The sequence below is a fragment of the Pseudorasbora parva genome, chromosome 4 (genome assembly GCF_024679245.1).
Source record: "Pseudorasbora parva isolate DD20220531a chromosome 4, ASM2467924v1, whole genome shotgun sequence".
NCBI lineage: Eukaryota > Metazoa > Chordata > Actinopteri > Cypriniformes > Gobionidae > Pseudorasbora > Pseudorasbora parva.
In genome coordinates this window covers 9,104,240-9,119,892 of record NC_090175.1, presented here as the reverse complement: position 1 = coordinate 9,119,892, position 15,653 = coordinate 9,104,240, and the positions used below count along the sequence as shown (strand labels likewise).

Genomic DNA, 15,653 nt, shown 5'->3' with positions numbered 1-15,653 from the left:
CCAATTAGTCATTATCCAAAGCAACTTACTGTGCACTTTTTTTTAGGGATAATCTGCTGGGGATAGGTGCCCTTAAGAGCGCAATGGTAACAGTTAATGGCTCATTCCTTGGAGGATTTGACCAGCAACCATTTATTCACCCTGAACCTTAACCACTTTGCCATACCTATAGTTACTGAGATCTTTAAATCTGATTTATTAAGACACTGTGCTTCAAGGGCGCACTCTCTGCTTTGCCAATTGCTTTAAAAGTAATACAAATCTACTGTAGGGATCAAGGTACTATGGGCTAAATAAACTATTCAGGTTTGCATAAAAACCAGCAAAGAAACAGGTGCCTCGGGTAGAATCATCCATTTGTGATCCTATTAACCTGCGTAGAGTTAATAATCACATAAGATACTTACAAAAGCTAATTCCAGAAGTGTTACAGTTGGTAAAACTACTTACAAAATTTCAGGGAATCTTGGGTATTATGTAAGTATACGCACCTCTTTAGCACGGCTGAGCCCCATCCACATTTTGAGGCGTCGCAGGAACAACTCCACCATCTCATAGTCCTGCAGGTCAACGGCTGGACGGTACAGTTCTGCCCTTGCCCGGCGATAGTTCCTTAGCAATGCAGACACCAAAAGCCACAGCAAAACCAGTCGTAGTAGAGTAAAGCTAATGTGGAAGATGAAACAGGAAGCGGAACATGGGGCGGAGCCTCTGTCTGCTCGCCATGACAACAGTCCACGCCCACTAGACCCTAGTAGCTTCAAGCAAGTAGCGCTAACAGTTCCGTAGCCCTCCGTGACAGAGTGGAAAAGCTGGAAGGAAAGAAAGAAAGGGCTTGTTTTAAGATTTTGCTAAACTTTTGGCAAACGCTCTTCCTGGACTAAATCCAGAAAATAACTATTAGATGTATTGATCACAACAGACTGCTTTTAACAGATATACGATGCTGAATAATGGTTCATTACTGATCCATTAAGTTTTCTAGGTGAGTGAGGGAGATAATATAAAAGCTTTTTACATCTGCTTCACCACTGTGCCAATATTTTTTACACTTACTGTAAGTAAACGGCCAGGAACTTCTTGGAATTTGAATTTAATAATTCAGGAAGAAGGAAAAGAGTGGTGTGTTCTGATTCATACACAAACACATTTGCAAATGTATGCACAGGCATATTCAACTCAACCAACTCAATTCTTGAGTGGTTGTCAGGGTGTTGCTAAGCAGTTGCTAATGTCATGGTTGCTTACTAGCCCAAAAGAGCCAACCCCCAAATTTCTAAGATATTCTGGTCTTTAAGAATTGTCTCTGCGGATTTTTTTATAATATAGTTAGTTGACAGGAAGCAAAGTTGGAGAGAGAGGGGGGAATGGGATAGGGAAAGGTCCACGAGCCGGGATTCGAACTCGGGACGCCCGAAGTGCAACTGCGCTATACTGTATGTCAGCGCTGTCCACAAGGATATTGGTGCCGATGAGACTATGGGATTTTGCACCTGCTTAAAAAAGTAAAAGCACAACTCTCCTCATCAAACCTCATGAGCTGAGCACAAATATTGTGAAACAAGTTATGGTCTGGGGCCTATTGCACAAAACTAGAATAAGGGATTAAGCTGGGATATCTTGGTGATACTGGCTCAATTTATCCACTAATATGCAGTTATCGTTATCGTTCTTGTTGTGAGTGTGCCTTCGGGGTAATTTTACACGACAACGGTGTACAACATTTTGCATACAGATGGCAAGATCACCAAGATATCCCGGCTTAATCACTTATCCTAGTTTTGTGCAATAGACTCCTGATGTTTAATACATAAGGTTTGTGTGTTTGTTCAAATCTCTAGCCCTCTGTATGTGTAATAGCAATAATGATGCTTGACTTAGACTGGGTATTGCTATTTGTTGTTTGAGCAGCTGGTTTTATAGAAGGTCACTTCAGCATAGTAAGTTTTACCTCCCTCGGGAAGAAATTTGTAAACTGTAATTCAGCCAGCATCAAGGTCTTAAGACATGAACCTTCAGTTCAGATAAATCATAGTGACATCAAGGAGAAGTGTTGCTTCAATGAACTCATGGTGTTTATGAATCTAATGTCTTTAAGTAGGCCTGCTTCCTCTGCATTAGGGGTTGTACAATGAAACCGAAACATTGGCCAATATATTGTTGGAGGTCTCACGCCTATATATACAGAAATATGCATCCGCTCGCTTTAACACTTCCGGTTATGCCTAAAGTAAACATTTAGGAAATAAGTTGCATGAGTAACAGTATATTGGATCCGTGCATTCAGTCTTAAAGCGACAGAAGCCCAAAAACCTGCTGCCATCGGTTTCATTAATGTTAATCAAAAAACAAAGAGATGAGGAAAAATATCACCCACTGCTCTTTAGTAGGATTATTCTATATTTAATTAACAGTGAAGACAAAGCAGTGGTTTTACATTGGATTACTTTGTTGATAAGCACTGTTTTTTAATTTGAACTTTCACAGGAATGCTATAGTTAATCTCCAAGTTCTTCATCACTTTTATGAGAGGGAATATGTTGCTTGCCACTAAATAAAGTTGTAAAATCATGATACTTTCTCATCTCTTAATTAAAAAAAAAAAAAAAAATACACTGTTGTAAAGAATAGTAGGCTATTTATTTCAGTAATCGTTCCCCAAAATCCTGGTCAGAGCACCTTTGATATAACAAGAAACTTTTTTAAATATATTTTTTTATAATAACAACGATTCCATATTCTATATCATCTCTTCACTCTTTTCAACTGTATGACAGTATAATAAATACTGCATATGCATATATAGGGGTTGTACAGTGACACTGAAACACTAGGCGATATATTGTTGGAAGTCTCACTCCTACATATGCGCAGCCAATCCTCACAGACTTCATTCCACCTGCAGGGTGTGAAGGGTGAACTATCAGAGCAATAGCACAGCTGTAGGGGGAATTCAAGGTGATGGGACATTTCCCTGGTCATCTCAATGGCAAAAAGTGTCCCAATCAAATTCAATTCATCCCTACATAAAATATTGCCACCCACACAACATAATGGGAGACAGTTCAAAAGTGGACAAATTGTTGGTGTGCGTCTCACTGGTTCATCTGTGAGCAGGGCAGCAAGTCTTCGTGGTGTATCGAGAGCTATGGTTTTCCAGGCATACGACCACATAGGACGAACCACATCCAACAGGACGCAAGAGGAAGCTGTCTGAACAGAACGTCCGGGTACTAACCCGGACTACGCCCAAAAAACATAAAACCACAGCTGCCCAACTTACTGCAGAATTAAATGTGCACCTCAACTCTCCTGTTTCCACAAAAACTGTTCATCGGGAGGCGATACTCGTGGTCGAGCTGCTTTAGCCAAACCTCTTTTCACTCATGCCACTCAACACCTGGACTTTTTCTCCCCTTGAGTGAAGGACCAGGGATGGTTTGGGTTGCAAAATCATGCCATTCCCTAATGTGCTTGATTGGCGCGTCACTGCCAAAGACTACCGAACCATTCTGGAAGACCATGTAAAATGTGTGATATTTTGGCAAGGTTGTCTGCTAAAATGTGCATTCCTGGGTCTATATTTAACATAATTGAGGTCGCTTTAACCCGCGGAGATGGAAAACAACTCTCGGGAAAACCGCAGACTTGGCAACACAGTGCAGTTGAGCTTTGTTGACATTTGATAACTAACGTTATGCGTCGCTCCGTTGCTCTGATTGGTTGTAGGTCAATTGAGGTCTTTCCTGGTTCGGTTGGAACCAAGCCTGCAGTCTCCCTCTCATTTACTGAAGCTTTCGCGCCTCGATCGCCCCCCGGTGACCGGTCCCAGTATAGCCGCCCCTCTGTGATTTCTAATGGACGCGAGGCAAACTAAATAATAAAATTACACTTCAAAAATGTTTCCCCAAAGTTAGTTTATGTCACTGAAGGCAGTTATCATCACGATGATTTCATTTCAGGTGTTCGTTTTAAAAATAAGTTTAGTTTGAGTTAGTTATTTGATGCTATAAAAACGGGGGTGTGACGTCATGATTGACAGCTGAGACTGACGGCTTCTCTGAGTGAAGTTGTCACTGAGGCACTAACAGACTTTTTTCGAAATTTTTGGGAGCAGATTAGAGCTTTAGCTTTAATTTCTACATTTCCATAACTGTTTATTTCACACCAACATAATTAATTGTTCTGCATCTGCGAGCGTGTGGGCGGGCTTTTGATATCATGACTGTACTTCCTGCTCTACTTTCTGCGCTCTACTGCGCAACTCTGGTCCCGAAATCGCTACTGCGCAGACTCGGTCCCAAGATGTCCGCGCCGTGCAAGGCTGCCTGAAAGCTTCAAATATGGCAAGCGGAAACGGATGATGTCGAGTCGTCCATATTTTTTTACGGTCTATGGTTGGAACACACCACATAATCACAGCCAAATGGAGCAGAATCAGACTCATATTCTGACTAGAGTTGACGTTTTCCTCCACCAGCATCATATAATCTGGAACTGCCACTGATCTGGAAGAGGAATGGCTCAGGATCCCTCTGGCCTCTGTGAAGGACTTGTCTCTGTCATTACCAAGATTAATTGATGCTGTATTGGCCACGAAAGGGTCATCATAGTAATAAATTATCGAGGTCTTAAACCAGGTGTTTCAGTTTCATTGTCCAACCCCTGGCCAATCTTGATCACATTGCAGATGTTGTGCAGCTGTGTGTGTGTGTGTGTGTGTGTGTGTGTGTGTCCTAACCAGGTGTCCAGTGTGTGAGAATGCCAACAGGAACACGAGTAGAGTGACGGCAGCCGTGAGCAGCTCCCAGAAAGATCTCCTCAGCGTCCTCCCGAAAACCCCCCACTCTCTCATGAAGCGCAGCTGGTGTGACGCCTAAACCCAGAGAAATGAGGTGGGGGATTAATAATGCATCACAGGGTTTGTATTTTCATACCATTAATTATTGCAGAATTAAATATTTAGTGTTGTCTGGCCTGACGTCTGCGGGAGATGAGCATGAGGATGGAATTAATAACTTTGCAGATGTGCATCTGCATAAAGTAGCATTCATTTAGTTGACCCAAACTGACTTACAGCACACTTATTACAGGACAATCCCACTGGAATAACCTGGAGGTAAGAGCCTTGCTCAAGGGCACAATGGTTAATTTCTCTAGTTATGAATTTTATAACGACATTATGTTACTTTTTTGGGGGTCAGAGAACTACATCGAGCTCTCAAATTTCAACATGACATCATGACTTTGCGTAAACATACACGGCACTTTCTAAAGCCAAGTGGCGTGTTTTCTGTAAGCATTTTGAGCTATCCGCATGTATGTCTATGCCATGTTATTCCACGGGAATGTCTACACCAAAACTAACCTGTGTGTGAGTGTGTGTCCACAAGGTAAATGGATATATAAGGTAAATGGAAACATACGAAATTATGTTTCTTTGAAAATGTACAAATGCAGAATGTTTCTTGTGATGGGTAGGTTTAGGGGCAGGGGCAGTGTGTGTGTGTGTGTGTGTGTGTGTACATGTTTTTGTGAAATATGAGGACACAAATGTGTATAATGACACCGGTATTACAGGAGAGGGTGAAATATGAGGACATTACCCATGTCCCCACTTTTCAAAATGCTTATAAATCATACAGGAGGAGTTTTTTTTAGAAAGTAAAAATGCAGAATGTTTCCTGTGATGGGTAGGTTTAGGGGTGTGTGTGTGTGTGTGTGTGTGTTGGGTAGGTTTAGGGGTAGTGTAGGGGGATAGAATGAAACAGCGTTGATAAACACGCTAAAAAGCGATTATGCGTCTTGATGGCATACGAATTGGCGTGTCATATATACGCCATTTCATGAGATCAGTCTGCAAATTTGGCAAACAGAAACTCAAGTGTGCTTGCTTGACGCACAAGAAAAATGAGGGTCATTCTCACCTCACGCTAGCATGTTTGAGCTTCCACAAGAACCAGTGAGGTCTGTTGCTAACAATGGCAAAGTCATGTGTTTGAGTCCCGTTTGCTCACCTTGAGCACCAGCAGGAAGAGCAGGGCCGCGCTGAGTTGGGTCAAAACCTGGTTCTGTTGGGCCAGAGGAAAGAAGTCTGTGAATGTGTCCCGTTCTTGTAGAAATGACCCCCATTGGTGGGCGGACAGAACGGAGCGACTCAGGTGGAGAGAGACGACACAAATCGCCAACAGCAGACTGCAAACACTTGCTATATTCCACAAGCGCAGAAAGTATCCAAGCCCCTGTTTCCGGACGATCATACCCTCACGAACAGCGAAATAAATCACGAAGACCAGCAGCAGGAGCTGTGATCGACAGAGAGAGAACGCAATGAACCTCTGGCAGCAAAACTGAATGGACATAAATAATGGGATCAGTTTTCAAAAGCAGTGTTTTGTGATTGGCTGAGGGTTACCGTGAGGAACAGGGGCAGGTCCATGCCGTGGCTGAGCATGTGGAGGCTGCAGGTTTTGAGGTCCAGACTCAACTGAGCGCGCTCAGACACGGGGAACTCCAACAGGAACGTGAAGACGGCCAACAGATCCGTGTTGATGTTATAGAGGGGAAACTCCACGAACAGGGCCCTCGTCCTGAACACACACACAAACACACACACGAACCCTCAGAGGACTGGCTGTATGATTCACTCGCTTTCATTCATTTCATGGAAAATTAAATACTCTTCGTGCCATGCAATAGTCATTTGCAAAATCAAAAAAAAAAAAAAAAAAAAAAAAAACGGTAATTAGAAATAATGAAAAAAGTTAATTTCAACATCAACAAGATTGATAATTGGTCATTTTCTTTTGCTTTAATGATATTTATAAATATTAATATTCACATATTTACTAAAACATGTATGAATATTAACATAAGTATCAATATAAAATGATTAAATGTTCATTCTATTAATACTGATATGAATATTTATTTGAGTATGATCTATATGCATAATAATACCAATAACAATCATAATATCAATATTAATAAACTATAGTTAAAAATTAATTATAATTTGAATTGGAAATATTACATATTAATAGATTGTTAATGATAAATAATGAAAAAAAGTAAGTTATTTTCAACATGACTGATAATTGGTAAAGTAAATTGTAAAATACACATTAATATAGTTTATGAATGATGAAACTGATTTTAAGTTCCTCCAAAATGACTTTTGTTGTATATCCTTGCTAACTGATTAGTATGTATTGGATGTGTGTGTGTGTGTACACTCACAGCGGGTCGAGCCACTGGTGTGTGTTGAGTTGTTTGACCAGAGCTCTGGAGTCCTGCATGTTCCTGCTGAGATCCTGCACGAATCCAGCGCTGCTATAGACAGACACCTGCCCCCAGTGCCACACGCTACACACACACACACACACACACACACACACACACACACACACACACACACACACACACACACACACACACACACACACACACACACACATCAAACCTTCATGAGAATCTCAGTGACATGTGCACGAGGCAGACATTGGTTCAGGAGCTTGAGGCTCCAGTATTGAGTTTATTTGACCCTTGTATTTCAGAACATAATGTACCAAACCATGAGTGTGTCATGTTCTTTTATATATATATATATATATAGACATTTTGGTGACACTTTATTTTAATGTTCAGTTATTAACTAGTTGCTTATTATCATGCATATTACGAGGATATTGTCTGTGTATTAGTACTCATAAAGCTCATATTAATGCCTTATTCTGCATGACCTTATTCTACATCCCTTAATCCGACCCAATACCTAAACCTAAATGCTACAAAAACTACCTTACTAACTATTAATAAGCCGTAAATTAGGAGTTTACTGAGGCAGAAGTCATAGTTAATAGTGAATGTGTGTTCCCTTTACTAAAGTGTTACCGACATTTTAAATGAGTCTATTTAATGTGCTAGTTTGCACAGGCGTTTTAATTCACAGTAGCCGTTTCTCTCACTTGACGTGTCCAATGCATTCTGGGATGTCCAGTTTGGCTTTCCTCAACTTTATCCGTATTTATCAGCTTATGAAGGAGCGGAGCGACTCAGATCGGGAGGAGAGGGAAACTGCACAGCCGGAATGAAGACCCAGATAAGCAATGAATCAACCGTGTCCGGTTCTTATATTTTGTCCTTGCATTGCATTTTTTTCTTATTCTACATGTGATCAACGTCGCTTAAAGGACAACTCCGGTGAGAAATGACCCTAGGTGTAATTAACAGATGGTTACCAAGTAGATCATTCTCTGGGATGCATTTTCATGAAAATCAATTGTAAAAAGTTTTATCTCTAAACACAGATTAGCTTATAACGCATGTCTAGGGGGCACAGAGTAAGTGAAATTAAGTCGCTAGTTAATACCACTAACAAGGCTCAAAATAGCCTCACACTAACACGGCAGCATAATGAGGGTCCACACATGCAAACCGAAGCATTGAGAACTTTTGAAGTAAACAAAGAGTTTAATAAGACGATACTTTATAAAGACAGTACATTACGTGTTTACAGACGGCAGCCATCTTGGAAAACAGTCTCGATGAGACGAGCCACGAGCGTTGTGCTAAGTGATGAACTGACTGAATCTCATATGGTCCGTTGTTTCCGGAAATAGAAAATGTCTTTGTAATTAGATTTTACAAACTTAATTCCTATCGACCAGCTCACTTAGCACAGCGCTCGTGGCTATTTTGAGCCTTGTTAGTGGTATTAACTAGCCATTTAATTTCACTACCCTGTGCCCCATAGACTAGTGTTATAAGCAAATCTGTTTTTAAAGATAAAACTCTTACATTCGATTTCCATGAAAGCGCATCCCAGAGATCGATCTACTCGGTAACCATCTGTTAATTACCCCTAGGGTCATTTCTCACCGGAGTTGTCCTTTAAGTTGATGTGTTGAGGGATTTGATTATTAACATCTAACAATTGAATTGAATGAACGAAATGACTCGAAAAAAAGATTTGTTCACTTTGATGAACGAGATTCAAAGATCCGAGTCAGTAAAATGATCTGAACTTCCCATTACTACAACCATAGACAGTAAAAGAAATGGACACAGCGACCCCATAGACTTCAACGGTGAAAAGTGAAGTCATTTTGAAGCACTCACTTCCTGACGGCTGAGTGTACTGCGCCGGCTCAGACTGAGCTTGAGGACGTAGATGTGACGTGAGCCTCCTGTCGGACAGCTGTAGGTCTTCTAGTAGTTGTGGAAAGTGAAAGCTGAATCACGTTGTTTAAATGTTTTCTCCCGTTGCTTTTGGCTCACTATCGGCTTCTCCCCATTCTTCCCCCTTGACTTTATCAGACTTTATGTCTCCACGTCCCCCCGACTGCCTCATAGACAGTAAAAGATTGTTTCTGAGCGTCTCCTCAGGTCTATACGGTAATTTCTCAACTTTGCGACAGCGTTGGTTATGACACAATCGTTAGCCTATTTTTACAAAAAACAGCTTCTGCGGGGCGATAGTGTAAGATACAAGGTAATGGAGCCTTTTATGCATTGTCGTGTTTCTTTATAAATAAACAATGGACAGATGGAGTCTTTAAACGTCTCAGATGTAAAGTTATTCACTGTCAAAGTGACTCAAAAATGAATGGGAGTCAATGGGATGCTAACAGCAGGTGATGGCTTGGTTAGGAATGGCCGCCCCTATGGGTGGAACGCTTTCCGAGCGCTAGATTTCCCCCTTGACTACAACAAACCTGTCATGTGACTCTTACCCGCTGCTCTGCGCTGTACTAATACTCCAGTTCTGCACCAATCCCGAGGCTGACTCCGCCCACCCGGCTGGGACACACCCAAACCACGAGGATGCTGGGAAATAGCCACTGAGGGGACATTCTGGAAGACAGCGAGGGAAAAAAAGTTCATGAGGTGACAGCAGTTTGTGTGTTTATGTTTCTTAAGAATGTGTAAGTAGCAAAACTTTAAATTATAAACTTAAATTATAATTGTTTTTCCCAATAATAATGAGTGCTGGAAGTTAAACACCTTAACTCCACCTTTAAAGGGTTAGTTCACCGTAAGTTCATATTTCTTTCATTAACTCCTCCCCCTAATGTCGTTCCACACCCGTAAGACCTCCGTTCATCTTCACACACAGTTTAAGATATTTTAGATTTAGTCTGGGGGCTTTCTGTCTTTTGAATAAATATATGCACACTATACTGTCCATGTCCAGAAAGGGAATAAAAACATCATCAGAGTAGTCCATATGAGACATCAGTGGGTTAATCAGAGTCTCTTGAAGCATCGAAAATACATTTTGGTCCAAAAATAACAAAAACTACGACTTTATTCAGCATTGCCTTCTCTTCCGGGTTTGTTTTCAAACCTCAAATAAAGATTCAAACGGTTATGACCCATTGATTCGAATCACGTGTCAAACTGTCAAACTGCTAAAATCACGTGACATTGGCGATCCGAATCACGAATCAATCTTCTGATACACGATCGTTTGAATCTTTTGAGGTTTGAAAACAAACGCGGAAGAGAAGACAATGCTGAATAAAGTTTTGCCTACCTTTTCATTACCTGGACATGGACAGTATAGTGTGCATACACTTGCATACGCTCTCGGACTAAATATTAAATATCTTAAACTGTGTGTGAAGATGAACGGAGGTCTTACGGGTGTGGGACGACATTAGGGTGAGGAGTTAATGACATCAGTTTCATTTTTCGGTGCACTAACCCTTTAAGTTAATATTTTATATAATTGATTAATATTTCTAATATTTCTGTGCTGGTGGAGCACCTGGCTGCGCTCTCAGCTGTCGGAGGCGGGGTCGACCAATCAGCAGGCTGCCCGTCTTCTCCATCAGGACCCGCCCATCCAGTAACCGTGGTAACAGGGAGTCCAAGAGCCACGCCCATACATCCTCACGGCTGCAGACAGATGATCTCACAAGTTAGAGACACGTGTGTGTGTGTGTGTGTGTGTGGTCTATGACTCTTAGAGAGACTCGTGGTGTGAATCCACCTGTTAACACTACGTCAACAAACTGTCAGCTCTGATCTAATGCATCAACACACACACACACACACACATGAGTCTGACCTGACTGAGAGAAACAAAACAACACGGAAAGACAGAACTAGAGTCGGTAAAAAGTGTGATGTTGATCGGGATTCATCAGTGCACGCCATCCTGAAGAAAAAAATTCAAATAATCTACGCTTTAGTGCTGAAGGAACCAAGGCAAGCCTGATGAATCCCGATCAACAACACACTTTTTACAGACTCTAGTTCTGTCTTTCCGTGTTGTTTTGTTTCTCTCAGTCAGGTCAGACTCGTGTGTGTGTGTCTGTGTGTGTGTGTTGATGCGTCAGATCAGAGCTGACAGTTTGTTGATGTAGTGTTTTTAACAGGTGGATTCACACCACGAGTTTATAAATTGTGTGGGGAAAATGAACATAAAATACTGTTATTTTAATACTAATATTATTAAAACCAATATTAATATTTATAAATGTTAAATTATAATTAATGAATATTTCCATTGATAAATATTAATATAAATAAATGAATGTTAATTTGATTAATATTGATATCAATATTGATTTGAATATGATCAATATTCCCACCACCAGGCTCCGTACCATGATGGGAGATCGAGCTTTGGAGCCGGCTGCCCAGAGAGCAGTTCAGAGCCGAGACCAGTTTAAAGCGGAACTGAAGACTTCGGTTCGGAAACGCTTTTATGTGTTGATTGTTTGTATTTTTCCTTATTTTTACTTTTTTATTCATTTTTGTTATACCCCCCCCCCCCCCCCGCAATAATAATAAATCTATTATTATTATTATTATTCATAATAATTAATAATACCAATAACGCTGACAATAATATTAATAACATCAATAAACTATTATTTAATTATAATGAAAACATATATTGATTTAAAAAATATTAAATCAAAAAAAGAATAAAATGTATAAAAAATTTAATATTCATTAAAATTCTCAAATTAATTCTCAAATTATATAAAAAAAATTTAGAAAAGGAAAGTTTGCCAAAATAATTTAATTATAATTAATACATATATTGATTTAAAAAATATTAAATAAAAACGCTAAATAGAATCAATAAACATGAAAATATTGATTAATATCAAATTATATTAACATTTTATTAGAAAAGGAAAGTGTTAAAATGTCAAAACATTAAAGCTAGATTTGCACACAACATTTATAGTGTATATATATATATATATATATATATATATATATATATATATATATATATATATATATATATATATATATATATATATATATATATATATATATTTTTTTTTTTTTTCATACATTTTAGTTAATTTATAAAAATCTAAATCAAACTATTAATTACACAATAATTAATAAACAGATTATTATTACTTAATAATATCAATTTTGAAATTCATAATTAGTAAATTAAACAAATATTTATTAGAAAGAAAAGAAAGTTTAACCCTTTAAAAGTGTACAGTCAGACAGACAGACCTCGTGTTTACGCCAGACTGGATAGACAAAATAAAGCTCACCGAGTCTGTACTGACAAAAGACACGTAACGCTAAATGAGCTCCATCTGTATTAACAGCAGTGTGTGTGTGTGTGTGTGTGTGTGTGTGTAGTACCTGCTGATGTTGTTGAAGTGTTCAGTAAGGAAATGATCCTGCAGTTGAGTGTGAAGTCGCAGGCGATGGCCGTCTTTGGCCGAGTCGGAGTAGTTGAGCAGTAAAACCACCAGCAGGAACAGCATGTAGAGCAGGAAGCCCTGTCAGTTCACAGCAAAAGTCAACAATAAAAGTGAACCATTATTCAAACACACACTGCTTCACATTCACAAGTACTTCTGTCACTGAAAAAAGACGTCAATCATGTCAAACGGGACAAAAATAAACGTCAATCCCAGCTGACAGACCAATCAGAGTGCAGATCTCTTAATGGATCTGAGTATGTGTGGCGGCTGTCAGCCATGACAAAGACGGCTTTATAATGCGGGCGAATGGGGAAGCTATTTGGAAACGATTTCCAAGCTGACAAAGGACTTCTAGGAAACCTCTATGAGCAATCAGTCAACTCGGAAATGAACCGCTAATTCACGTTTCGTCCACACGGATCCGGCTCTTTGAAAGCATGAATCCGATATTTTTCTGAAACCGGGTCCCAAAGCGGATAAATCTGAAAACGATCATCTTCCGTTTTCGTGTGAACGGCCAATCCATATATTCTCTGAAACGGTGATGTCATCACACTACGTCCAGCACGGTGAAAGAGTTAAGGGATACAACTACAGGCACTGGGAAAGCACACATCAATATCGCGTCATTTAAGTATCATATCTGCATAATTGTAAGGGTAGGTTATGGGTTGGGGTAGGTGTAGGCGTTAATAAAACACATCTGTTAAGTAGCAAACGTATTTATTGTTATTTTATCGTGAGATTTTGCCTCACCTCCGACCACTGCTGTACCCCTTCTAGCCACAACACTTCTTCTCTGTTTTTAGTTTATATATCTGTGGCAGAATGACAGCGCCGCATACTGGCCTGGCAGGTATACTACATCACTGAGTCGTTTTCATTGCTCTCGTATGGACGCAGATATTTCTTGTAACGAGGGGGAAAAAAGACAGGATTGGGAAAGCTCTGCTTCGTGTGGACGGGACTCAGTGTTGTCTGAATTGAATCCGGCTGTTGTGACCCTGTGGTTGTCGTACCTTCAGCATGGTGTGCAGCAGGCGGACTTTGCGCGCCTCCTCTCTGGCCTGCGAGAGGGCGAAGCCCTGCGGAGGACGCACTCGAGGGATCCGCTGAACGACCCGCTCCACACGCGGACAGTCCACCAGCACATCCTGCTCTTCAGCTCGCAGACGCCCCGCCACCAGGGAGAAATACACACCCTCTAACAACACCTGAACACACACACACACACACAGGACAATCAGTGAACAAATCTGGATTTGAAACTGGGATTGTCTGCATTTTCACTACTAGGCTGTGATCGTAATCGCCCCCTATTCCCTACATTAGTCCACTAGAGCAGGGGTTTTCAAACTTTATGATGCCAAGTACCCCCAAATATATAATGAATCTTTTAAACTGTTTTTAACTGTCCGATAAATAGTAAGCGTGGTATTATAAATGCAACATATTGCTTCCAAACTTAAATTGGCTATACTTAAAGGGATAGTTCACCCCAAAATGAAAATTCTGTCATCATTTACTCATTACATTGACCCTCCTAAACCTGTATGAGTTTCTTTGTTCTGCTGAACACGACATAATGTTGAAGAATATGGGGAACTAAACAGTTGATGGACCCCACTGACTTCCATAGTAGGAACAAAATACTATGGGCTCCATCAAACTAATGGGCTCCATCAAATGTTTGGTTATCGATATTCTTCCAAATATCTTGTTTTGTGATCAGCAGAAGAAAGAACCTCATAACATGAGCGTGAGTCATGACAGAAATTTCATTTTTTGGAGGATTTTTGTATAAACGCAAAAAAGAACATTTTCAATTAAAAATGATTTATATAAGCAACTTTCACAATAAATGTCTGTAAGCAGCTCAAGTACTGCGTTAGGAAAACTGCCTTACAACCCCAGTGAGCGAGATCAAGGGGACTAAAGTGAGAGAAGCTCACTAGAAAGATAAAAGCAAACATATACAATTCTGGAAATGGTATGTGTATACCTGGCATGTAATTCTGGTATGTAACCGGCAAGAAATATGAAACAGTTTGAATGTTTGGGAGACTTTCTCCATTTTTGCTTTGTTTTTTATTCTTCAAAATTTTCTGTGGATCCCTAAGAACCTTCTGGAGGATTCCTGTTAAAAAAAACTGCACTAGAGGAGTGAAGGAAAACGAGTGAGTGGATTTGGACACTGACAAATCATATATCAGTTCGATTTTAATTCAAAACTTTACATGATTACAACTTTACAAAACTTTACATGATCCAGCCTATGCTGGTTTGCTAGTTATAGCTGGGATTTCTGAACCGATTTCACACCAACCAAACTCAAATCAATGTCAGATCAACTCAGATCTACACCAAATGTTTGAGAGTGTGAAAAAGCAGTTTACAATACAGTGCTCCATGTATAGGTTAATGGTGTGTAAGCTGCTGTCATGCGTGTGTGTGTGTGTGTATGCACCTTCAGAGGTTCGAGAATGAGGAATGATGACAGGAAGCTGAAAATGCAGGAGATGAGCCACATCAGAGCCACGCCCTCGCTGAAGCTCCGCCCCAACCACATTGACAGGCTGGTGGACAGGATAAGCCCCACCCAGCTGGCCCACAGAGCAGCCAATCCACATAAAGGAGGAAACGGTCTGGGCTTACACACATCCGTGACCACTGAGAGAGAGAGAGAGAGAGAGAGAGAGAGAGAGAGTGTATGAGGGAGTGTGTGTGAAAGAGTGTGTGTGAGAGAGTGTGTGTGAGAGAGTGTATATGAGAGAGTGTGAGAGAGAGTGTATGAGAGAGTGAGTATGAGAGAGTGTGTGAGAGAGTGTGTATGAGAGAGTATGAGAGAGTGTGTGAGAGAGTGTGTATGAGAGAGTATGAGAGAGTGTGTGAGAGAGTGTGTATGAGAGAGTATGAGAGAGCGTGTGAGAGAGTGTGTATGAGAGTATGAGAGAG

At 40.3% G+C, this 15,653-nt stretch overlaps 1 protein-coding gene across 1 annotated transcript in view; it reads right to left on the bottom strand.

Moving 5' to 3' along the window:
• Positions 1 to 15,653, bottom strand: part of pkd1a (polycystic kidney disease 1a) — a 139,218-nt gene that overhangs the window by 3,854 nt on the left and 119,711 nt on the right. The window contains exons 38-47 of the mRNA XM_067440787.1: positions 15,166 to 15,368; positions 13,718 to 13,912; positions 12,634 to 12,773; positions 10,772 to 10,902; positions 9,735 to 9,855; positions 7,240 to 7,365; positions 6,416 to 6,590; positions 6,018 to 6,305; positions 4,742 to 4,876; positions 492 to 812 (exon numbers count right to left, since the gene is read on the bottom strand). Coding sequence (XP_067296888.1) covers positions 492 to 812; positions 4,742 to 4,876; positions 6,018 to 6,305; positions 6,416 to 6,590; positions 7,240 to 7,365; positions 9,735 to 9,855; positions 10,772 to 10,902; positions 12,634 to 12,773; positions 13,718 to 13,912; positions 15,166 to 15,368 — 1,835 coding nt within the window. The remainder of the gene's footprint in view (positions 1 to 491; positions 813 to 4,741; positions 4,877 to 6,017; positions 6,306 to 6,415; positions 6,591 to 7,239; positions 7,366 to 9,734; positions 9,856 to 10,771; positions 10,903 to 12,633; positions 12,774 to 13,717; positions 13,913 to 15,165; positions 15,369 to 15,653) is intronic.